At 37.5% G+C, this 26736-nt stretch overlaps 1 protein-coding gene across 2 annotated transcripts in view; it reads right to left on the bottom strand.

Annotated features, from left to right (window-relative positions):
* The window catches only part of COPG2 (COPI coat complex subunit gamma 2), a 130008-nt gene that overhangs the window by 39622 nt on the left and 63650 nt on the right, over positions 1 to 26736 (bottom strand). For both annotated transcript variants that reach the window (XM_060020897.1, XM_060020898.1), the window contains exons 11-17: positions 26099 to 26166; positions 17552 to 17740; positions 5394 to 5489; positions 4850 to 5093; positions 2419 to 2494; positions 1471 to 1574; positions 859 to 984 (exon numbers count right to left, since the gene is read on the bottom strand). In XM_060020897.1, coding sequence (XP_059876880.1) covers positions 859 to 984; positions 1471 to 1574; positions 2419 to 2494; positions 4850 to 5093; positions 5394 to 5489; positions 17552 to 17740; positions 26099 to 26166 — 903 coding nt within the window. The remainder of the gene's footprint in view (positions 1 to 858; positions 985 to 1470; positions 1575 to 2418; positions 2495 to 4849; positions 5094 to 5393; positions 5490 to 17551; positions 17741 to 26098; positions 26167 to 26736) is intronic.

Genomic DNA, 26736 nt, shown 5'->3' on the forward strand with positions numbered 1-26736 from the left:
CTGGGAGGTTCTCTGTCATCTTTTTTGGAGGAACACTCAAAATGTATTTAGTGAACATATTTTATGAAATAATAAAGTAAGTCCTAAAAATACAAAATTTGCTTTAATGAACCGAAATGTTTTTTTTAATTACTCTTAAAAGGAGGAATACTTTATAAAACAAATCTCGTGATTCAAACAGGAAAAACTACTTATATAGTACCAACAAAAAAACCTGAAAATGTTGAAAGCGTAAGCTCTTTCATTTTTGGTTCTAACCACTACACACTTTGTTCCTTTATTTTTTTAAGCCTCCAACAGAAAAATTAATTAAGACGTTAACTAGTATCGGAAAATAGAAATAAGAGGTGACAGCACAATTACTGCTCTGAAACACACGGTGACAACTAACTTCAAACGCTGTAACACTTAGCATTAAAAAAAAAAAAATTTCAACCTGAGTCACAATTCATATTCTTGCTTTCATGAGAAAACCAGGGAAAAAATTTTAAAACCCTAATTTAAAAAGAATCATCCAGGGGGCTTCCTTGGTGGCACAGTGGTTTAGAGTCTGCCTGCCGATGCAGGGGACACGGGTTCATGCCCTGGTCCGGGAAGATCCCACATGCCGCGGAGTGGCTGGGCCCGTGAGCCATGGCCGCTGGGCCTGCGCGTCCGGAGCCTGTGCTCCGCAACGGGAGGGGCCACAACAGTGAGAGGCCCGCGTACCGAAAAAAAAAAAAAAAAAGTATCATCCTTCTTAGTTCTGTAAGATTAGAAGCAGTGACCATTAAAAGAAATATTAAAGAAAGTATGCTAACAGTGTATTTTATTGGTGTAAAACTACTTATACATAGAAAAACTAAGTGTTCCCCTTACCTGCTTTCTGTTCAAAGACAGCAGCCATAGCAAGAGGAATAGATTTCATATCAAAGGGCTTTTCTGAAGGCTCCAGTGTGTACTGGTGTAAGGCTTTCTCCATCCCTGGTACAGAGACTGTCAGACCTATGAAACAGAAAACTCTCAGCACTACTTCTTGCCAATCCTAGGACCCAGATAGGCCCAGATTTGTAATATTTATCTAAGCTTTCTAAAGAAAACTATAACCACAGATTTTATAACCTAAATAATAAAAAATAAAGGCTCTTATAATTCCATCCAAGGAAGCATAGGAGCAGAGCATAGGAATTTTCAACAAAATAGAAGTATCTTCCAGAAAACAAAGCAACAGAGACACATGGAAACGATGATAGCATAAGGGAAAAAAGGTAAACCCATCCAAGAGGGAGCTCAAGGAGGACCAGGAAAAAGCAATATTCTTTGGGCTTTTACATACTTTAGGTCTCCCTAGAAATGGAAGTGCATTCAAAGACAGAAACCAAGCATTTTGCCTAGTGAAGCCAGCTCATATGCAAATCATCATGGATATGCTTCTCAGACACCATTTGTGGAACAAAAGTGTACTTGTCTCCATTCTTGGCTCTCACTGACCATTGAAGATATAGGTAGCATTCAGCGCCATCTGCCTCTGCTGCAGCACATTCAGATAGAAGGTAGCTCTATCCCGTACCTCATCATCAGTATCCATCATACACCTGTCCAGGGATACAGAAGATACATGTCACAGCACCGTAATGATTTCCAATAGCTTCACCACTATACCTAAAGGACACGATCCAGGCCATCTGATACTGCCTTTATAAAAGAGCTCAACAACAGCCAACGGTGGATCCTAAAATCTCTACAAATACCGGGTACTGTTCTCAATTGGTAAAGAAATGGTGTCATTATGAATCAGAAGCACTACATAAGTAGGCATTAAAATAATTAGGAAGGACACAATAACATAAGATAGCAGTTTGGAGTCTATTCTTGGATCTGCAACCACATGACCCTGGTAAAGACTTAGACTTCGAATATAATTTAAAAATGGTAATATTATACTTTCCAAGGATACTAAAAAGCATTCCGAATCCAGGCATTGATATCACTCAAATGGCAATTTATTTGATTTAAACCAGCCAGCCTTTGGCTTGTAATTTTTCTGCTTCAATTACAAGATGTAATCACAGAGTGTTTGCTAAAGCAAGTCTTTTCCTCATCAAATAGGGAGTCAAGGAGACCATGAAAAGCTGGTATTTTCAACTCTACATAGTGAATCTCTTTGAAGTTGGCCCCTGTTATACAAATTGAGGCACATGTATTTAAGTCACTTCCTCAAAATTATGCAAGAGAAATTAGAAGTCAAATTTTACATGTACTTAGCACATGCAAAATTACCAGAAGAATAAGAAAAATGCCATTTGCCCTGACTCCATCAGCTCTACTCTTAGGTCCTGCAATGCGTTTTGATATGGTACAATGAGGAATTCTCTATTCAGCCACATGGCATTCTTATTTTAAAAAGAAAAGAAAAGAAAAAGACATTCTTTTAATTACCTTTGTAAGAGTACTAGGATACTTGGGAGAAGATTCTCATTCTGAGCCCCAAATTTAGCCAAAGCACTCACAGCAGCTGTAATGGAGCATAAAACAAAACAACATGAATATTGGCTTCTCAGAGTCAAGCAGTAATCATTAAAAAAAAAAAATTAGAGGAGTTTCCCCGTGTTCAGTTGGAATAAACTCTTATTGTTTTATTGTGAGTTTCTTGATCTTATTTCCTTGATCCATTTAAGCATAAATAGAAATCAGCAGGCCCAAGAGAGCTCTGAGTAAGAAAACCCACCATGCATTGAGGAAAAAGGATCATATGTATTCCTTATATGAGCTATCTTCCAGTCCAGCTCCTTATAAGCTCTAATCTTAAACAACCAGCCCCACACATTAAAAAACAAAAACCAAAACCCAAAACTCTATTATTAAAAGTCACTGTATCAACAGAGGTTTACTGCTTACTTAACCTTTGTCAGGAGTTGTGCTAGATGCTGGAAGCAGAAAGACAGAAGACATCAAGGAGTTGTACTCCAGTGGGAAAGACAGGTAAGTAAAGAGGTAGTTACAACATAGCACAGAAAGTCCATGGTAGGACTATATCCAGGGTACTACGTGAGGAGATAAAGGAATGTAAGTCACAATTGGAGAAGGAGGAGACAGACAAGGAGTTGACACTTATTACTTGAGCTAAAGTCTGAAGAACAAATACAGTTAGCCAGAGGGAAAAGGCAGGAAAAGAGCATTCGAGGGAGAGAGAATAAAAAGTACCAAGGCCCTCAGGCCAGACAAGAAAGTGTGGCAAGATCCTGGGACTGGACACAGCTGAGCAAGGCTGAAGCACTAGACCTGTGCTGGAGAGCAGGAGAAAAGTGAGAGACTAGAGACAAAACAAAATTCGGTTATGGTTCAACCTCAAGGCTATTATTAACGGGTGTTAAATACAGGATGAATCTGTGTATTTGTAGCAGAGTGTACTACTCTAAATTTGTGAGATTTTATGTCTAACGACCACTTTGGTAGCAGAGTGTGGAGAATAATATACTGGATATGGGCGAAACTACAAGCAGTCAGACTAGTTGGGCAACTGAAATGGATGGGAGCCTAATGCAGCCCTCAGGAAATCCACGAAAAAAGACAATGAAGAAATGCATTTTGAGGAGACAGAATGGAAAGAACTTTGCCAAAGGATAGATGGGGGTTATAAAACAATGGAGTAAGGTTCTAGCCTTGCAACTGAGTGGATGATATAGGTGAGGATTTCCGTTTGGGATAGTTTGAATTTCAAGCTGAATTTAAAGTGCCTTAGATAGCCAGACGTACAAGTTCACGAAAGAGACTGCAATGCCACAGCATATCAGCAGAGCTCTGGAAATGATCACCAGAATGAATGTGTATGTTGAGAAGACAAACCCCTAAGGAAAACTAACGTTTTAAGGAATGGAACAGAAGCTCTATAAATAAGACTGAGGAGTGATGGAAAGATGCAGGCTATTGTGGAAACCAAGGGAAGAGAGTTTCATGAAGTGTTTAGGCAACAGTACATCAAATTGACTGAGGTGAACAAGGGTAAGAACATTAAAGTGTCTAACTTGATTTTCCAACTAGCTTATAAGTAATTTCCAAAAAAAATAGCTTCAGAAGATTTTTAAGGGAGAGAGCAAGATTATAGTGAGTTGAAGAGAAAATGGAGAATAAGTTCATAGGGGCAGCTAGTAATAGCTCCTACAAGGTTACATAACAGGGGGAGTATGGTCAGTAGCTAGTGAGAGACAATGGATCAAAGGAAGGCTTATAGTTTTAACAGGGGAGATTTGTACCAGTTCACATGCTGAGGGGAGGAGGAAGTAAAAAAAACCCTAAGACCTGTTTAAAAAGTCACTTAAAAACTACAGAGGGCTTCCCTGGTGGCGCAGTGGTTGAGAGTCCGTCTGCCAATGCAGGGGACACGGGTTCGTGCCCCAGTCCAGGAGGATCCCACATGCCGCGGAGCGGCTGGGCCCGTGAGCCATGGCCGCTGAGTCTGCGCGTCCGGAGCCTGTGCTCCGCAACGGGAGAGACCACAGCAGTGAGAGGCCCGCCTACCACAAAAAACAAAAAAACCAAAAAAAAACACAAAAACTACAGAGGCAGAAAGACACACAAATTTCACAGACATTCATACTTATGACCATAACTCGGAAAAAATGGATGACGCCATCATAATCTTCCGTCATACCGAAAGTCAAGGGTTATTTGTCTCTGATACAGGCAGAAATCAGGATGGAAATTGGAATACAAAGAAATAGCTGTACATCTGGGGCTTAAGTGTGCTCCAAGATCCCACCATCAAATAGACGTTGCAACTTCATTTTCCAATTTCATTACCACCCCCTTGAGTTAATAAGCATTTCACAAGATCAGCAGTTACACCATTATTAGTGTTGCAATGACTCACCAGCTCTGACAGCCTCATTCTCCAGTACCACCCTATTAAAAATAAAGCGGATATACTTGGAGGGGACAGGCGTTCTGGGGCCCTCTTTGCCCAACAAATGTAGAATCTTAGTAGCCAGAACAGTGTGTTCACAGTCCTCGATGAATTCACAAAGGTGGGCTAGACCTGCCTCTTTACTGTCAGGGTTCTCTTCCACAATGCTGATTATGCAGTCCACAATGGCTCGCTTATATTCAAAGCCTCCCTGGCAAAAAAGAAAACTGCCATTCATTCTGAGGACACTTTTTGGAGAAATGCTTATACTCCAAGGCTCATGCTATAACATTCAGATTTCATTTCCCTTCCCATATGAAAAAAACAAAAGCATTTTTTTCCTCCAAGTGGGAAAGCCAAAGCAATATAGCATGTCTAGTAATAAGACAGAAAACAGAATTAGGCACACTATTTGAGATGCATACTGAGATGATAAAGAAAGCTGCTTTAAATACTACGGCATAAGAATTTAAGAGAGCAACTTCACATGATTAAAAAGTAGTGCACCTACGTCATCTCGGAGCATGTTGGAGAGGAAAGTCATCATGACGCTGTGCTTTCGAGGGTATTTCTGACAGAGAGCACTAATTGCCTGTACAACCACCACCTATAGAAAGACAAACAAAAAGGACATGCACCTTTATAATGACTGTACAACTACCACCTAGAGGAAAACACAGAAAGGACGTTCATCTTTATAACTTTAGCTACTTATGTACTGTAAGCTAAGAAAGCACTATACTTAACTAAAATAACAATACTGGTTCTTCATGAAAGATAAGCAAAAGAGACCTCAGAGGAAAATAAAAAGCAATGTAAAAATGAAGTGTATTCAAGAGACCCCAGGGCTTCCCTGGTGGCGCAGTGATTGAGAGCCCACCTGCCAATGCAGGGGACGTGGGTTCGAGCCCTGGTCCAGGAAGATCCCACATGCCGCGGAGCAGCTGGGCCTGTGCACCACAGCTGCTGAGCCTGCGCTCTGGAGCCCGCGAGCCACAACTACTGAGCCCACGTGCCACAACTACGGAAGCCCGCGTGCCTAAAGCCTGTGCTCCGCAACAAGAGAGGCCACTGCAATGAGAGGCCTGCACACCACAACGAAGAGTAGCCCCTGCTTGCTGCAACTAGAGAAAGCCCGCGAGCAAGCAATGAAGACCCAGTGCAGCCAAAAATAAATAAATAAAATTAATTAATTTTAAAAAAAAGACCCCACCCCTTTGCTCCAAGCAAATGAGCTTTGAGCATATTTTAAAATTTTACATTTAAAATTTTCACATACAAATTTTAAAGTGAACAGTAAAGATAAAAAGCTTAAGGACTCATTTCCATAGAAGAAATAGAGAAAGTTACCAAAGAACTATTTCACAAAATGGTTTCTAGGAAATTTTTACCACAACTTTAAAGACCAGTGTCAAGAAGTAAAATGAGTGTGAAATTTTACCCTACTTGCAAGTTAACAGGTTAGACTGCTACAATTTCATGGATGCTAGAAGAATACACAAGAATCCTGGATCAGAGATGAAAGACAGTTATTTAATGACAGCAGAAGCAGTAGCCAGGATATCAGCATTTGGGGATCAGTTTGCTAAGCCCCAGTTACCATAGGACAATGCAAAAAGGGCCAGATAATACTTGAGCCCACAGTAGGCTGCATTACAGGAGATTTTGAGATATGGAACTTGAATATTTTACAGTGGGCAGTAAGCATGCCAGTCCTCTATTCAGAAGGGAAACATTACCTTTATTATACTAGGCAATAAGCATGTTTGCTTTTTGCTCTAGAGGCAGGACTAGCTGTATCTTCTAGGGCTGTATGGAAACCGGCCATTTACTACTTTTAGGGAGATGCTGTATCTTTTGAGACTGGAAGAGATCTTGCACTACACAAAGGGGACAAAACTGGTACAGTAGGAAACAAAGGGCAGTTAGTGCCTAATTTGCCGGGTGTGCAGAAATGCAAGAAATTTATGGAAGACTGGAGAACTGTCTGCCAACCAGATAGTCCCAAATCTATATATGTTGTTTCAGAGCATAGAAAATGAAAGAAAACATCCACAATCTTTTATGAAGCATTGATATATAAACCTAATAAAGATGGTATACATACAAAAAGAAAAATTACAGATGGAAATCATTTATGAACATTGATGCAAAAATTCTAAGTGATACATTAGCTAACAGACTCCAACACTACAGTAAGAAAAGAATATGCCATGATGAAATGGAATTTATACTAAGAATGCAAGAATGATTCAACATTAGAAAATGAATATCATTCATCAATATTAATGAGTCTGAGGAGAAAAATCATGACTATATCCATAGATGCTGAAAAACCTTTGATAAAATCCAACAGTCATTCCTAATAAAAATTCTTAAAAAAATAAAACAGGAATGGACAGGCACTTCCATTTTACACACACACACACACACACACACACACACACCCCTCAATTGTACTGCCAGCATATTACTTAATAGGGAACCCCAAGAGTCATTTACTTTAAGGTCAGAAACAAAACAAGGACGCTACTGTCTCAACTGTTATTTGCCATTATTCCAGCACTATTAGCCAATGCAATTAGATAGGAGAAAACAATTAGAGGAATAAGAATTAGAAACTAAAAGACAAAACTATCTTTATTTACAGATGATATAACAGTATATCATGGAAACCCTAGAGAATTTATGAGAAAACTAACTCAATAAAATAATTCAGCAAGGTAGCAGGCTGTAAAGTTAAAATGCAAAGATAATACTATTCATATACACAAATAATAACTAGTTAGAAAACACAATAAGTAAAAAAAGATTTATAACAGCAACAATAAAGTACATAAAAGAATTTTTAAAACATTCAAATCTAATATAAAAAATACTATAAAATATTCATGAAAGGCACAAAAGTAGACTTGAACAAATTAAGAAATATCCCTTTTCTTCATTAGGATATCTCAACATCATTAAGATATTTGTTCTCCCCTAAGAAAACTTATAAATTTAACGTGATCCCAATAAAAATGCCAATGAGTTTTTTTTGTTTGTTCATTTTGTGGTTTTTTGCCGCACCATGCAGCATGTGGGATCTTAGTTCCCTGACCAGGGATCAAACCCACGCCCACTACAGTAGAAGCACAGAGTCTTAACTACTGGACTGCAGTAGTTAAGTTACTGGACTGAAGTCCCGAGATTTTTTTTAAATGAAGCTAGACAAGTTAATACTAAAATTCATAAGGGAATATAAACATGTAAGAACAGCTAGGGAAACAATGAAAATAAAGAGCTATGAGAGGAGACTAACAGATATTCAAACATCCTTACAAAGCTTCTATATTTAAAATAGTGTGTAGTACTGATGCATGAATAGGTAAAGAGAACAAAAGAACAGAATAGAAAGCCCCCAAATAGACCCAAGTACATATGGAACTTTAGTATATGATAAAGGTAATATCTCAAATACTGGACAAAGACAGACCTTTAAATAAAATTTGGGGGGGCAACTGGATAGTCATTGGAAAAGGATAAGATTAGATCCACTTCTCATTTTACATACAATAATAAAATCCAATGGATCAGAGATTTACATGTAAAACATGAAAATATACATATACTAGAAGAAAACATGGGTGAATTCTTACACCCATTCAGATTCTATAGTCTGAAGGGAAAGGCTTTCTAACTATTACTCAAAGGCCCAATGTAATAAAAGAAAAGATCAACAAAAGAAGATGTGGCACATATATACAATGGAATATTACTCAGCCATAAAAAGAAACGAAATTGAGTTATTTGTAGTGAGGTGGATGGACCTAGAGTCTGTCATACAGAGTGAAGTAAGTCAGAAAGAGAAAAATAAATACTGTATGCTAACACATATATATGGAATCTAAAAAAGAAAAGTGGTCATGAAGAACCTAGGGGCAGGATAGGAAAAGATGCAGACCTACTAGAGAATGGACTTGAGGACACAGGGAGGGGGAAGGGTAAGCTGGGACAAAGTGAGAGAGTGGCATGGACATATATACACTACTACATGTAAAACCGATAGCTAGTGGGAAGCAGCCACATAGCACAGGGAGATCAACTTGGTGCTTTGTGACCACCTAGAGGGGTGGGATAGGGAGGGAGACACAAGAGGGAAGAGAGATGGAGATATATGTATATATATAGCTGATTCACTTTGTTATAAAGCAGAAACTAACACAACGTTGTAAAGCAATTATACTCCAATAAAGATGTTAAAAAAAAAAGATCAACAAATTTGACTACATAAAAATTAAAAACTTGTGCATGACAAAAGACATCATAAGGAAAGTCAAAAGACAAATGACAAACTGGGAGAAAATATCATAACACATTTCACAGATGAAGAATAAATATCCCTAATATACAAAAAACTTTAACTGAGGAAACAAAAGACCAAAAATCTTATAGAAAATGGGAAAAAGATGTGAGCAGACAATATTAAAAAAGAGATATTAAATGATCTTTAAAAATATGCAAAAATGTTTACCTTCCCTCATCATAAAACAAATTAAAATTAAAACTACACTGAGACATCCTTTCTCACCCAACTGATTGGAAAAACTTCAAAATACAATATATGTACTCTATTGGTAAGGCTATGGGGAAACTGGCACTCTTTCGCACTCCTGGTAGAATTTAACATTCTCTACAAAACTACGTATTTATTTACCTTTCAATCTAGTATATGAACTTCTAGGAATTTACCCTGAGGACACACCTCCAAAATTTCAAGAAAACACATGCAGAAAGTTATCCACTGCAGCATTATTTGTAATCACAAAATACTGCAGACTATCTAAACATCCAAGCATAGGAGATTCATTCAATAAACTATATTACAAAATGACCTTCATAACCTCCCAAGGTTTCCCAAATATTCAAAATGTCTACTTGAATATACAGGCTACATTTGTTTTTTAAAAGTAGATAAATACAAGAAGAGAGTAAATAGAGTCAGCTATACCTCTTGACTGAGAATTAAATAAAAATGAAGGAATAATATCTTTTTACTTTAATTCTTCTAACTGAAATTTATTGCTATTTTGATTATCTCTGACACATTCTCACCAGTTTTCTTCAACACTGTATTGGAAGTCCCAGTCATTTTAATAAGGCAAGAAAAAGAAAGGAAAGGTATTTGGATTGGAAATGAAGTAAAAATGTCTCCATTCATAGATAACATGACTATTTATATGGACAATCCTAAGGAATGCATATAACAACTACTAGAACCAATAAGGGGACTCAGCAAGGATACCGAATTATGAGAGAGTTAAAAAACAAAAAAGAATTTTTTTTTTTTTTTTTTTTTGCGGTATGCGGGCCTCTTACTGTTGTGGCCTCTCCCATTGCGGAGCACAGGCTCTGGACGCGCAGGCTCAGCAGCCATGGCTCATGGGCCTAGCCGCTCTGCAGCATGTGGGATCTTCCTGGACCGGGGCATGAATCTGTGTCCCCCTGCATGGGCAGATGGACTCTCAACCACTGCGCCACCAGGGAAGCCCCAGAAAACTATTTTTAATATACTAGTAGCAAACAATGAAATAGAAATGTTAATAAAATGGAATTTAAAAAGCATAAAATATTTATACATAAATTTAACAAAAGACGTGCAAGACCTCTAGAATAAATGCTATAAAACACTGCTCAGGGAAAACAAAGAAAACCTAAATAAAGGGAGAGGTACACCATATTCATAAACTGGAAGAATAAATAATATTAAGCTATCAATTCTCCTCAAATTGATTATAGATTCAACACAACCCCCATCACAATCCTAGAAGGCTTTGTTTTACAGAAATTATAAGCTGGTTCTAAATTGTATATGGAAATAGGAACTAGAATATTAAAAAAAAGAAGGACAAAGTTGGAAGACCACACATTTAAGAGATACCATAAAGCTACATTAATCGATACAGTGAGGTACTGGCATAGGATTGACAAATAGTTCGATAGAATGTGATATGGATCCTAGAAATACACCTACAATTATATGGTTATCTGCTTTTTAGACAAAGATGCCAAGGCACACCAATGGGGAAAGAGAAGTGTTTTAAACAAATTATGCTAGAATGAGTGGAAATCAGTATGGAAAAAAACTGAACTTATCACACACAAATATTAATTCAAGTTGGATCATAGACCAAAATGTAAAAGCTAAAACTGTAAAACATTTACAATAAAACATAGGAAAATATCTTTAAGACTTGGAAATAGACAAAAGATTTTTAGGACACAGGAAGCAATAACTGTGAAGGAAAAAAATTAATATATTAGACTTCATAAAAATTTAAAACTTCTGCTCATCAAAAGACACTGTTAAGAAACGAAATAGGGAACTGAAACAAGATGGCGGAGTAGAAGGACATGCTCTTACTGCCTCTTGTGAGAACACCAGAATCACAACTAGCTGCTGGACAATCACTGACAGGAAGACACTGGAACTCACCAAGATAACCCACATCCAAAGACAAAGGAGAAGCCACAATGAGATGGTAGGAGGGGCGCAATCACAGTAAAATCAAATCCCATAACTGCTGGGTGGGTGACTCACAGACTGGAGAACACTTAAACCACAGAAGTCCACCAACTGAAGTGAAGGTTCTGAGCCCCATGTCAGGCTTCCCAACCTGGGGGTCCGGCAACGGGACAAGGAATTCCTAGAGAATCAGACTTTGAAAGCTACTGGGATTTGACTGCAGGACTTTGACAGGACTGGGGGAAACAGAGACTCCACTCTTGGAGGGCACACACAAAGTAGTGTGTGCATCGGGACCCAGGGGAAGGAGCAGTGACCCCAGGGGAGACTGAACCAGACCTGCCTGCTAGTGTTGTAGGGTCTTCTGCAGAGGAGGGGGGTGCTGTAGATCACCATGGGGACAAGGACCCTGGCAGCAGAAGTTCTGGGAGTACTCCTTGGCATGAGCCCTCCCAGAGTCTGTCATTAGCCCCACCAAAGAGCCCAGGTAGGCTCCAGTGTTGGGTGGCTTCAGGCAAAACAAACAACAGGGAGGGAACCCAGCCCCACCCATCAACAGTCAAGAGGATGAAAGTTTTACTGAGCTCTGCCCAACAGAGAAACAGTCAGCTCTCCCCACCACCAGTCCCTCCCATCAGGAAACTAGCACAAGCCTCTTAGACAGCCTCATCTACCACAGGGCAGACAGCAGAAGCAAGAAGAACTACAATCCTGCAGCCTGTGGAAAAAAACCACATTCACAGAAAGACAGACAAGATGAAAAGGCAGAGCACTATGTACCAGATGAAGGAACAAGATAAAACCCAAGAAAAACAACTAAATTAAGTGGAGATAGGCAACCTTCCAGAAAAAGAATTCAGAATAATGATAGTGAAGATGATCCAGGTCCTCGGAAAAACAATGGAGGCCAAGATGGAGAAGATGCAAGAAATGTTTAACGAAGACCTAGAAGAATTAAAGAACAAACAAACAGAGATGAACAATACAATAACTGAAATGAAAACTACACAAGAAGGAGTCAATAACAGAATAACTGAGGCAGAAGAACAGATACGTGACCTGGAAGACAGAATGGTGGAATTCACTGCTGCGAAACAGAATAAAGAAAAAAGAATGAAAAGAAATGAAGACAGCCTAAGAGACCTCTGGGACAACATTAAACGCAACAACAGTCGCATTATAGGGGTCCCAGAAGGAGAAGAGAGAAAGGACCAGAGAAAATATTTGAAGAGATAATAGTTGAAAACTTCCCTAACAAGGGAAAGGAAATAGCCACCCAAGTCCAGGAAGCACAGAGAGTCCCAGGCAGGATAAACCCAAAGAGAAACATGCCGAGACACATAGTAATCAAATTGGCAAAAATTACAGACAAAGAAAAATTACTGAAAGCAGCAAGGGAAAAACGACAAATAACATACAAGGGAACTCCCATAAGGTTAACAGCTGATTTCTCAGCAGAAACTCTACAAGCCAGAAGGGAGTGGCATGATATACTTAAAGTGATGAAAGGGAAGAACCTACAACCAAGATTACACTAACCGGCAAGGATCTCATTCAGATTCGATGGAGAAACTAAAACGTTTGCAGATAAGCAAAAGCTGAGAGAATTCAGCACCACCAAACCAGCTCTACAACAAATGCTAAAGGAACTTCTCTAAGTGGGAAACAAAAGAGGAGAAAAGGACCTACAAAAACAAACCCAAAACAATTAAGGAAATGGGAATAGGAACATACATATCAATAATTACCTTAAATGTGAATGGATTAAATGCTCCAACCAAAAGACACAGGCTTGCTGAATGGATACAGAAACAAGACCCATATATCTGCTGTCTACGAGAGACCACTTCAGACCTAGGGACACATACAAACTGAAAGTGAGGGGATGGAAAAAGATATTCCATGCAAATGGAAATCAAAAGAAAGCTGGAGTAGCAATACTCATATCAGATAAAAGACTTTAAGAATGTTACAAGAGACAAGGAAGGACACAACATAATGATCAAGGGATCAATCCAAGAAGAAGATATAACAATTATATATGCACCCAACATAGGAGCACCTCAATACATAAGGCAACTGCTAACAGCTATAAAAGAGGAAATCGACAGTAACACAATAATAGTGGGGGACTTTAACACCTCACACCAATGGACAGATCATCCAAAATGAAAATAAATAAGGAAACAGAAGCTTTAAGTGACACAATAGACCAGATAGATTTAATTGATATTTATAGGATATTCCATCCAGAAACAGCAGATTACACTTTCTTCTCAACTGTGCATGAACATTCTCCAGGATAGATCACATCTTGGGTCACAAATCAAGCCTCAGTAAATTTAAGAATATTGAAATCATATCAAGCATCTTTTCTGACCACAACGCTATGAGATTAGAAATGAATTATAGGGAAAAAGTGTAAAAAACACAAACACACAGAGGCTAAACAATACGTTACTAAATAACCAAGAGATCACTGAAGAAATCAGAGGAAATCAAAAAATACCTAGAGACAAATGACAATGAAAACACGATGATCCAAAACCTATGGGATGCAGCAAAAGCAGTTCTAAGAGGGAAGTTTATAGCTACACAAGCCTACCTCAAGAAACAAGAAAAATCTCAAAAAAGCAATCTCACCTTACACCTAAAGGAACTAGAGAAAGAAGAATAAACAAAACCCAAAATTCGCAGAAGGAAAGAAATCATAAAGATCAGAGCAGAAATAAATGAAGTAGAAACAAAGAAAACAGTAGCAAAGATCAATAAAACTAAAAGCTGGTTCTTTGAGAAGATAAACAAAATACATAAACCATTAGCCAGACTCATCAAGAAAAAGAGCAAGAGGACTCAAATCAATAAAATTAGAAATGAAAAAGGAGAAGTTACAACAGACACCACAGAAATACAAAGCATCCTAAGAGACTACTACAAGCAACTCTATGCCAATGAAATGGACAACCTGGAAGAAATGGACAAATTCTTAGAAAGATATAACCTTCCAAGACTGAACCAGGAAGAAACAGAAAATATAAAAAGACCAATCACAAGTAATGAAATTGAAACTGTGATTAAAAATCTTCCAACAAACAAAAGTCCTGGACCAGATGGCTTCACAGGTGAATTCTATCAAACATTTAGAGAAGAGCTAACACCCATCCTTCTCAAACTCTTCCAAAAAATTGCAGAGGACGGAACACTCCCAAACTCATTCTGGGAGGCCACCATCACCCTGGTACCAAAACCAGACAAAGATACTACAAAAAAAGAAAATTACAGACCAATATCACTGATGAACATAGATGCAAAAATCCTCGACAAAATACTAGCAAACAGAATCCAACAACACATTAAAAGGATCATACACCATGATCAAGTGGGATTTATCCCAGGGATTCAAGGATTCTTCAATATATGTAAATCAATCAATGTGATACACCATATTAACAAATTGAAGAATAAAAACCATATGATCATCTCAATAGATGCAGAAAAAGCTTTTGACAAAATTCAACACCCATTTATGATAAAAACTCTCCAGAAAGGGCATAGAGGGAACCTACCTCAATATAATAAAGGCCATATATGACAAACCCACAGCAAACATCATTCTCAATGGTGAAACACTGAAAGCATTTCCTCTAAGATCAGGAATAAGACAAGGATGTCCACTCTCACCTCTATTATTCAACATAGCTTTGGAAGTCCTAGCCACGGCAATCAGAGAAGAAAAAGAAATAAAAGGAATACAAATTGAAAAAGAAGAAGTAAAACTGTCACTGTTTGCAGATGACATGATACTATACATAGAGAATCCTAAAAATGCCACCAGAAAACTACTAGAGCTAATCAATGAATTTGGTAAAGTTGCAAGATACAAAATTAATGCACAGAAATCTCTTGCATTCGTATACACTAATGATGAAAAATCTGAAAGAGAAATTAAGGAAACACTCCCACTTACCATTGCAACATAAAGAATAAAATACCTAGGAATAAACCTACCTAGGGATACAGAAGACCTGTATGCAGAAAACTATAAGACACTGATGAAAGAAATTAAAGATGATACCAACAGATGGTGAGATATACCATGTTCTTGGATTGGAAGAATCAATATTGTGAAAATGACTATACTACCCAAACCAATCTACAGATTCAATGCAATCCCTATCAAATTACCAATGGCATTTTTTATGTAACTAGAACAAAGTAATCTTAAAATTTGTATGGAGACACAAAAGACCCTGAATAGCCAAAGCAGTCTTGAGGGGAAAAAACGGAGCTGGAGGAATCGAACTCCCTGACTTCAGACTATACTACGAAGCTACAGTAATCAAGACAACATGGTACTGGCACAAGAAAAGAAACATAGATCAATGGAACAAGACACAAAGCCCAGAGATAAACCCATGCACCTATGGTCAACTAACCTAACCTAACTAACAAAGGAGGCAAGGATATACAATGGAGAAAAGACAGTCTCTTCAATAAGTGCTGCTGGGGAAATTGGACAGCTACATGTAAAAGAATGAAATTAGAACACTCCCTAACACCATACACAAAAATAAACTCAAAATGGATTCGAGACCTAAATGTAAGACCGGACACTATAAAACTCTTAGAGGAAAACATAGGAAGAACACTCTTTGACATAAATCATAGCAAGATCTTTTTGGATCTCCCTCCTAGAGTAATGGAAATAAAACCAAAAATAAACAAATGGGACCTAATGAAACTTCAAAGCTTTTGCACAGCAAAGGAAACCATAAACAAGATGAATAAACAACCCTCAGAATGGGAGAAAATATTTGCAAATGAAGCAACGGACAAAGGATTAATCTCCAAAATATATAAACAGCTCATATTAAAAAAACAAACACTCAATCCAAAATGGGCAGAAGACCTAAATAGACCTTTCTCCAAAAAAGACATACAGATGGCCAAGAAGCACATGAAAAGCTGTTCATCACTAATTATTAGAGAAATGCAAATCAAAACTACAATGAGATATCACCTCACACCAGTTAGAATGAGCATTATCAGAAAATCTACAAACAGCAAATGCTGGAGAGGGTGTGGAGAAAAGGGCGCCCTCTTGCACTGTTGGTGGGAATGTAAATTGATACAGACACTATGGAGAACAGTATGGAGGTTCCTTAAAAAACTAAAACTAGAATTACCATATGATCCAGCAATCCCACTACTGGGCATATACCCAGAGAAAACCATAATTCAAAAAGACACATGCACCCCAATGTTCACTGCAGCACTGTTTACAATAGCCAGGTTATGGAATCAACCTAAATGCCCATCTACAGAGGAATGGATAAAGAAGATGTGGTACATATATACAATGGAATATTACTCAGCCATAAAAAGGAACGAAATTGGGTCATTTGTTGAGCCATGGATGGATCTAGAGAGTGTCATACAGAGTGAAATAAGTCAGAAAGAGAAAAACAAATATCGTTTATTAACGCATATATGTGGAACCTAGAAAAATGGTACAGATGAACCAGTTTGCAGGGTAGAAATTAGAGAACAAACGTATGGACACCAAAGGGGGAAAGCCGTGGGGGGGTGGGGTGGTGGTGTGATAAATTGGGCGATTGGGATTGACACGTATACACTGGTGTGTATAAAACTGATGACTAATAAAACCTGCTGTATTAAAAAAAATGTGCCTTCTTGATAAAATGTTTAAAATAAAAAAAGAAAAAATTGTCTTGCGTAAAGAAATACTTATTTGAAGTTCACAATTAACTTCAGTTTTAATTATTTTCCTTTTTAAAGTTCAAAATATGTTTTTATATTGTTAATTTTAAAATAGTATGCATAGTATGATTACATTTCTCTTAATTTTTTTCTGAATATATCTAGCTATTCATTTACCCAACTGCACATATACAGAGCTGTATTTGGAATCATGTTTAACAAATATCATAAAGTTGTTCTGGGGTACTGAGATTGTGGATAATTTGTAGCTGTTTTTTAGGTGATTTATTTATATTCTTCATATATATGTCATGTACATCTCTATTTTTAATAAGATTTATATTTTTAAAAAGCAAATAAAATTTATTGAAATTAAAAAAAAAAAGAAATGAAATAGGTAAGCCAGAGACTGGGAGAAAACATGCTCATATTTAAACTCTTACCTTGAACTCATCTGAGATTTCAGACACAAAGGATGATATCTGCTTCATGAGCCTGTCCACACTGCTCTCACTTCCTGTTTTGAGGAGTGTAGTAATGGCCAGTGTAGCAATGCTTCTGTTTGAGTCTGTGATCAAGTTTTCTAAGTCCAGATTGCAGGCAGTAACAGCAGAGGGGTGCTTCATTGCCACCTGGCCAAAGGGCATGGAAAAAATTCAGCAAATTGCTACTGATAAAGACCAGAACTTTAAAAAATAAAAGAAGATGAAAACAGAAAAATTTTTTTAAATGGAATTTTATTTCCTTTATTTGTAACTTCTATTTGGGCCTCCCCTTATAATATGATCATCACCGTTAATTATACAGTTGTGCAAAACCAGAATCAGGAATTTAAAAGTTTCCCTTTTTTTTTCACAACTCACACACACACACTGTATTTTCTTTTTACAAGAGATAAATAAACAGACACCAAGCATTGTAAATGGATGACCACAACAAAAGCAACAATGATTGCAATTACCAAACATGAAACACACTCATACTATGTCATAATATTGACATTTAGTCCAATAATCCTCCACTGTAACAGCTCCTTTACTTTGCAGTGAAAATTGATTTGTATATTTTTTGCCTCTGAATCCTTGTGGGATTTTTTTTTTATTATTCAAACAGAAAGTCACAAAAATTATAATCATCCTCTTCAGTTCACTCAGTCCCATGTAATTAATTTTTTTATCTTGATCTTGTTAGCACTTTTATGAATTCATAAGTTTTCCATTAGAGTTCTGAAAATGCTTATTCATTCAGTTCAGCAGTATAGTCAGTTACCAGAAACCTGTACTAGTCAGAGTCTTCTCCATGAATTCCTTGAAGGTGAAACTCTTTTATAGGAACATGTTTGTGAAAGCATCAGAGTACACCCAGAACTGTCTGTAAATGACAAAAGACTTAAAAATGACCACGGTTGGGGCTTCCCTGGTGGCGCACTGGTTGAGAATCTGCCTGCTAATGCAGGGGACACGGGTTCGAGCCCTGGTCTGGGAAGACCCCACATGCCGCGGTGCAACTAGGCCCGTGAGCCACAACTACTGATCCTGCGCGTCTGGAGCCTGTGCTCCGCAACAAGAGAGGCCGGGATAGTGAGAGGCCCACGTACCGCAATGAAGAGTGGCCCCCGCTTGCCACAACTAGAGAAAGCCCTCGCACAGAAATGAAGACACAACACAGCTAAAAATAAATAAATTTTTTAAAAATGACCACGGTTAAAGATTTGATGAAAGTTCATAATAATGCAATTGACAAGGAAATTTAGTTATTTCTGAGATACACATTTTAAAGTAATAACTAGAATTATGACTTATAACATTATACCAGAACATAAGATTTTTAGGAATTTCATGTAATGTTTGAAACATTTATATTAACATATTTCCATACAAATAACCCAAAGAAAGTTTAGTATTACTTGTTTTTCTATTTGTTTCTTTGTTTTTTTATACTGCAGGTTCTTATTAGTCATCAATTTTATACACATCAGTGTATACATGTCAATCGAATCGCCCAATTCAGCACACCACCATCCCCACCCCACCGCAGTTCTCCCCCCTTGGTTTCCATGTTTGTTCTCTACATCTGTGTCTCAACTTCTACCCTGCAAACTGGATCATCTGTACCATTTTTCTAGGTTCCACATATATGCGTTAATATACGATATTTGTTTTTCTCTTTCTGACTTACTTCACTCTCTAGACAGTCTCTAGATCCATCCATGTCTCAACAAATGACTCAATTTTGTTCCTTTTTATGGCTGAGTAATATTCCATTGTATATATGTACATCTTCTTTATCCATTCCTCTGTAGATGGGCATTTAGGTTGCTTCCATGCCTGGCTATTATAAACAGTGCTGCCATAAACATTGGGGTGCATGTGTCTTTTTGAATTATGGTTTTCTCTGGGTATATGCCCAGTAGTGGGATTGCTGGATCATATGGTAATTCTAGTTTTAGTTTTTTAAGGAACCTCCATACTGTTCTCCATAGTGTCTGTATCAATTTACATTCCCACCAACAGTGCAAGAGGGCTCCCTTTTCTCCACACCCTCTCCAGCATTTGCTGTTTGTATATTTTCTGATGATGCACGTTCGAACTGGTGTGAGGTGATTTGCATTTCTCTAATAATTAGTGATGAGCAGCTTTTCATGTGCTTCTTGGCCATGTGTATGTCTCCTTTGGAGAAAGGTCTATTTAGGCCTTCTGCCCATTTTTGGATTGGGTTGTTTGTTTCTTTAATATTGAGCTGCATGAGCTGTTTATAAATTTTGGAGATTAATCCTTTGTCCATTGATTCGTTTGTGAATATTTTCTCCCATTCTGAGGGTTGTCTTTTCGTCTTGTTTATGGTTTCCTTTACTGTGCAAAAAGCTTTCAAGTTTCATTAGGTCCCATTTGATTACTTTTGTGCTTATTTCCATTACTCTAGGACGTGGATCAAAAAAGATCTTGCTATGATTTATGTCAAAGAGTGTTCTTCCTATGTTTTCCTCTAAAGAGTTTTATAGTGTCCGGTCTTACATTTAGGTCTCTAATCCACTTTTTTTTTTTTTTTTTTTTTGCGGTACACGGGCCTCTCACTGTTGTGGCCTCTCCCATTGCGGAGCACAGGCCCTGGATGTGCAGGCTCAGCAGCCATGGCTAACGGGTCCAGCCGCTCTGTGGCATGTGAGATCCTCCCGGATCGGGGCATGAACCCATGTCCCCTGCAGAGGCAGGCAGACTCTCAACCACTGTACCACCAGGGAAGACCTTGAATCCATTTTGTGTTCATTTTTGTGTATGGTGTTAGGGAGTGTTCTAATTTCATTCTTTTACATGTAGCTGTCCAGTTTTCCCAGCACCACTTATTGAAGTGACTGTCGTTTCTCCATTGTATATCTTTGCCTCCTTTGTCATAGGTTAGTTGACCATAGGTGTGTGGGTTTATCTCTGGGTTTTGTATCTTGTTCCATTGATCTATGTTTCTTTTCTTGTGCCAGTACCATATTGTCTTGATTACTGTAGCTTCGTAGTATAGTCTGAAGTCAGGGAGTCTGATTCCTCCAGCTCTGTTGTTTTCCCTCAAGACTGCTTTGGCTATTCAGGGTCTTTTGTGTCTCCACAAATTTTAAGTTTACTTTGTTCTAGTTACGTAAAAAATGCCATTGGTAATTTGATAGGGATTGCATTGAATCTGTAGATTGCTTTGGGTAGTACAGTCATTTTCACAATATTGATTCTTCCAATTCAAGAACATGGTATATCTCACCATCTGTTGGTATCATCTTTAATTTCTTTCATCAGTGTCTTATAGTTTTCTGCATACAGGTCTTCTGTATCCCTAGGTAGGTTTATTCCTAGGTATTTTATTCTTTATGTTGCAATGGTAAGTGGGAGTGTTTCCTTAATTTCTCTTTCAGATTTTTCATCATTAGTGAATACAAATGCAAGAGATTTCTGTGCATTAATTTTGTATCTTGCAACTTTACCAAATTCATTGATTAGCTCTAGTAGTTTTCTGGCGGCATTTTTAGGATTCTCTATGTATAGTATCATGTCATCTGCAAACAGTAACAGTTTTACTACTTCTTTTCCAATTTGTATTCCTTTTATTTCTTTTTCTTCTCTGATTGCCATGGCTAGGACTTCCAAAGCTATGTTGAATAATAGTGGTGAGAGTGGACATCCTTGTCTTATTCCTGATCTTAGAGGAAATGCTTTCAGTGTTTCACCATTGAGAATGATGTTTGCTGTGGGTTTGTCATATATGGCCTTTATTATATTGAGGTAGGTTCCCTCTATGCCCTTTCTGGAGAGTTTTTATCATAAATGGGTGTTGAATTTTGTCAAAAGCTTTTTCTGCATCTATTGAGATGATCATATGGTTTTTATTCTTCAATTTGTTAATATGGTGTATCACATTGATTGATTTACATATATTGAAGAATCCTTGAATCCCTGGGATAAATCCCACTTGATCATGGTGTATGATCCTTTTAATGTGTTGTTGGATTCTGTTTGCTAGTATTTTGTCGAGGATTTTTGCATCTATGTTCATCAGTGATATTGGTCTGTAATTTTCTTTTTTTGTAGTATCTTTGTCTGGTTTTGGTACCAGGGTGATGGTGGCCTCCCAGAATGAGTTTGGGAGTGTTCCGTCCTCTGCAATTTTTTGGAAGAGTTTGAGAAGGATGGGTGTTAGCTCTTCTCTAAATGTTTGATAGAATTCACCTGTGAAGCCATCTGGTCCAGGACTTTTGTTTGTTGGAAGATTTTTAATCACAGTTTCAATTTCATTACTTGTGATTGGTCTTTTTATATTTTCTGTTTCTTCCTGGTTCAGTCTTGGAAGGTTATATCTTTCTAAGAATTTGTCCATTTCTTCCAGGTTGTCCATTTCATTGGCATAGAGTTGCTTGTAGTAGTCTCTTAGGATGCTTTGTATTTCTGTGGTGTCTGTTGTAACTTCTCCTTTTTCATTTCTAATTTTATTGAGTCCTCTTGCTCTTTTTCTTGATGAGTCTGGCTAATGGTTTATGTATTTTGTTTATCTTCTCAAAGAACCAGCTTTTAGTTTTATTGATCTTTGCTACTGTTTTCTTTGTTTCTACTTCATTTATTTCTGCTCTGATCTTTATGATTTCTTTCCTTCTGCGAATTTTGGGTTTTGTTTATTCTTCTTTCTCTAGTTCCTTTAGGTGTAAGGTGAGATTGCTTTTTTGAGATTTTTCTTGTTTCTTGAGGTAGGCTTGTGTAGCTATAAACTTCCCTCTTAGAACTGCTTTTGCTGCATCCCATAGGTTTTGGATCATCGTGTTTTCATTGTCATTTGTCTCTAGGTATTTTTTGATTTCCTCTGATTTCTTCAGTGATCTCTTGGTTATTTAGTAACGTATTGTTTAGCCTCTGTGTGTTTGTGTTTTTTACACTTTTTCCCTATAATTCATTTCTAATCTCATAGCGTTGTGGTCAGAAAAGATGCTTGATATGATTTCAATATTCTTAAATTTACTGAGGCTTGATTTGTGACCCAAGATGTGATCTATCCTGGAGAATGTTCGTGCACAGTTGAGAAGAAAGTGTAATCTGCTGTTTCTGGATGGAATATCCTATAAATATCAATTAAATCTATCTGGTCTATTGTGTCACTTAAAGCTTCTGTTTCCTTATTTATTTTCATTTTGGATGATCTGTCCATTGGTGTGAGGTGTTAAAGTCCCCATTATTGTGTTACTGTCGATTTCCTCTTTTATAGCTGTTAGCAGTTGCCTTATGTATTGAGGTGCTCCTATGTTGGGTGCATATATAATTGTTATATCTTCTTCTTGGATTGATCCCTTGATCATTATGTTGTGTCCTTCCTTGTCTCTTGTAACATTCTTAAAGTCTTTTATCTGATATGAGTATTGCTACTCCAGCTTTCTTTTGATTTCCATTTGCATGGAATATCTTTTTCCATCCCCTCACTTTCAGTTTGTATGTGTCCCTAGGTCTGAAGTGGGTCTCTTGTAGACAGCAGATATATGGGTCTTGTTTCTGTATCCATTCAGCAAGCCTGTGTCTTTTGGTTGAAGCATTTAATCCATTCACATTTATGGTAATTATTGACATGTATGTTCCTATGACCATTTTCTTGTTTTGGGTTTGTTTTTGTAGGTCCTTTTCTCCTCTTTTGTTTCCCACTTAGAGAAGTTCCTTTAGCATTCGCTGTAGAGCTGGTTTGGTGGTGCTGAATTCTCTCAGCTTTTGCTTTTCTGCAAACGTTTTAGTTTCTCCATCGAATCTGAATGAGATCCTTGCCGGTTAGTGTAATCTTGGTTGTAGGTTCTTCCCTTTCATCACTTTAAGTATATCATGCCACTCCCTTCTGGCTTGTAGAGTTTCTGCTGAGAAATCAGCTGTTAACTTTATGGGAGTTCCCTTGTATGTTATTTGTCATTTTTCCCTTGCTGCTTTCAGTAATTTTTCTTTGTCTGTAATTTTTGCCTATTTGATTACTATGTGTCTCAACGTGTTTCTCCTTGGGTTTATCCTGTATGGGACTCTCTGTGCTTTCTGGATTTGGGTGTCTATTTCCTTTCCCATGTTAGGGAAGTTTTCAACTATAATCTCTTCAAATATTTCCCCTGTCCTTTCTCTCTCTCTTCTCCTTCTGGGACCCCTATAATGCGAATGTTGTTGCGTTTAATGTTGTCCCAGAGGTCTCTTAGGCTGTCTTCATTTCTTTTCATTCTTTTTTCTTTATTCTGTTTCGCAGCAGTGAATTCCACCATTCTGTCTTCCAGGTCACTTATCCTTTCTTCTGCCTCAGTTATTCTGCTATCGACTCCTTCTAATGTAGTTTTCATTTCAGTTATTGTATTGTTCATCTCTGTTTGTTTGTTCTTTAATTCTTCTAGGTCTTTGTTAAACATTTCTTACATCTCCTCAATCTTTGCCTCCATTGTTTTTCCAAGGTCCTGGATCATCTTCACTATCATTACTCTGAGTTCTTTTTCTCGAAGGTTGCCTATCTCCACTTCATTTAGTTGTTTTTCTTGGGTTTTATCTTGTTCCTTCATCTGGTACATAGCCCTCTGCCTTTTCATCTTGTCTATCTTTCTGTGAATGTGGTTTTTTTCCACAGGCTGCAGGATTGTAGTTATCTTGCTTCTGCTCTCTGCCCTCTGGTAGATGAGGCTATCTAAGAGGCTTGTTGGGAGGGACTGGTCAGAAATTTTAATTAAGGTAAATGGCTTTTTGGACAACATACGTTAAAAGGCAATTGTTTCAAGATGAATGTTTGTAATAAATAAGATATGATATATCATTTGATAAGTGATTAACTGCTAGTTACAGTATAGCACAGCACTTTATCTTCCTAGGTTTCTATAACCTTTATAACAATATCATAGTCTGTCTTTTATTACAGTTGGCCTGTTCGTCCTTATAGTACATGTGTTCATGGTTATCTATTCTACTAGATTTTAGAATATCTGCGAGTAGGACCTAGAATGATAAACACTACTCGAAGTCACTTAAATGTAATATCTTACCACTTACAAAACACTTCTGTATTTAAGCAACCAAACTGCAACCAAACTGGATTGCTCACATGATAAAACATGTGTGTCATTGTCCTGCTTCTTTGCTTTTGTTGATGATGTTTGCCTCTCTGCCTAATCCAATACTGGTATAGAATCCTTTACCCATAATGGTAAAATTTTGAGAACTCAGCAAAGTATTGCCATCAGAATTCACTCAACAGCAAAAAATGACCCAAACTAATGTAAAACTAAGTCTTAATTTATTCCATGTAGTGAGAATAGTCATACGTATAAAGCAGAAATATTAACATGTCTAATGTGTCTAACTGCTCTAGGCCCAAAGGGGTTAGTATTAATATAAGAGATGGCACCATATTACCTCTCTAAAATTCTCAAAATACTGATTTCTGAGATACATCTGGTCCCAAGATTATAGATGATGGAATGTGGACCGATATCAACTCTTCAAAATACAATTCATATTGTTCTATAAAGCCTCCTTCCATGGCTGCTCTAAATTTCTCTCCTCCAGTTGTTAATACAATTAATTTAGTCGACCACATATTACACTAGACCATTATTCTACAACATTAAACTTGCATTTAAAATTTTTAGGGACTTCCCTGGTGGCACAATGGTTGGGACTTCGCACTCCCAATGCAGGGGGTCTAGGTTCGATCCCTGGTCAGGGAACTAGATCCCACATGCATGCCACAACTAAGAGTTCGCATGCCACAACTAGGAAGCCAGCGAGCCGCAACTAAGGAGCTGGTAAGCCACAACTAAGAAGCCTGCCTGCCGCAACTGAGACCCAGCACAGCCACATAAATATTTAAAAACATAAATAAATAAAATTTTTATAGTTATTTAATTCATTCTGTGTTTCTGCACTCTATCCTCTAGATTTATGCTGTCCAATATGGTAGCCAATAACCATATGTGACTACTAAGCCTTTGAAATGTGGTTATTCCAAACAGAGGTATGCTGTAAATACAAAATATACACCAGATATCAAAGACTTAGTATGAAAAAACAGAAGGTAAAATATATCTCTAATAATTTTATACTGATCATGTTGATAAATTTTATAAATGTTAGGGTAAATAAAATATATGTTTAAAATTAATCTCATCATAAAGAATTTAATGTGGTTACAATAAAATTTAAAATTGCATATGTGACTCACATAGTATTTCTATTGGATAGTGTTGCTATAGACCAACATTGTCCAAGAGAACTTCCTGCAATGATAGAAATATTCTGTATCTGCAGTGTCTAATATGATAGTCACCAACTACAGGTGGCTATTGAGCACATGAATAATAGTATAAATGGCCATATCTAAAGCTGCAAATACAAGTGAGGTGCTACAGAAGTGAAGCCCATAAATCATATCTACTAACCTTGGACAGAAAGCCAAATGCTTCGTATTTACTGTTTCTCAATTGAACACTGATACAAGTCAATAGTTAGCAAAGGAACACCTACCTTGTTCAAGGTCCTCACAGCTGCATATCTCAAAGCTGGCTTAGGAGAACTACAGAAAAGCTGAAGAACTAGGAAAGAAAAAAGGTCACTGTGAACATAGCTCATTTCAACCTATAGCATGTTTCTGAAAATACAGTACATGAAGAATCACATTCAAAATACGCATAAGGCAATTAGATGACAGCATCAAAAATTCACATGGGGCTTCCCTGGTGGTGCAGTGGTTGAGAGTCCGCCTGCCGATGCAGGGGACGCGGGTTCGTGCCCCGGTCCGGGAGGATTCCACATGCCGCGGAGCGGCTGGGCCCGTGAGCCATGGCCGCTGAGCATGCGTGTCCGGAGCCTGTGCTCCGCAATGGGAGAGGCCACAACAGTGAGAGGCCCGCGTACCGCAAAAAAAAAAAAAAGAAAAAAAAATTCACATGAAAAATACATCATCAAAAATAGAAAAAGTACTTTTTGTTGAGCTATAAAAACTTTAAATACAGGAAACAAAGTTTATTTTTTTCCTAAAAATGTTAATATACCCATTAATATCTGAATTTAAAGAGTAGGAATATTTATGGTTGTAAGAGTAAATGGGTTTTTTAAACATGGAGAACTGAAGGCATTAAAGTTACTTGTTTTCTAAGTAAAAA

The sequence above is a fragment of the Delphinus delphis genome, chromosome 9, assembly GCF_949987515.2.
Source record: "Delphinus delphis chromosome 9, mDelDel1.2, whole genome shotgun sequence".
NCBI classification, from domain to species: domain Eukaryota; kingdom Metazoa; phylum Chordata; class Mammalia; order Artiodactyla; family Delphinidae; genus Delphinus; species Delphinus delphis.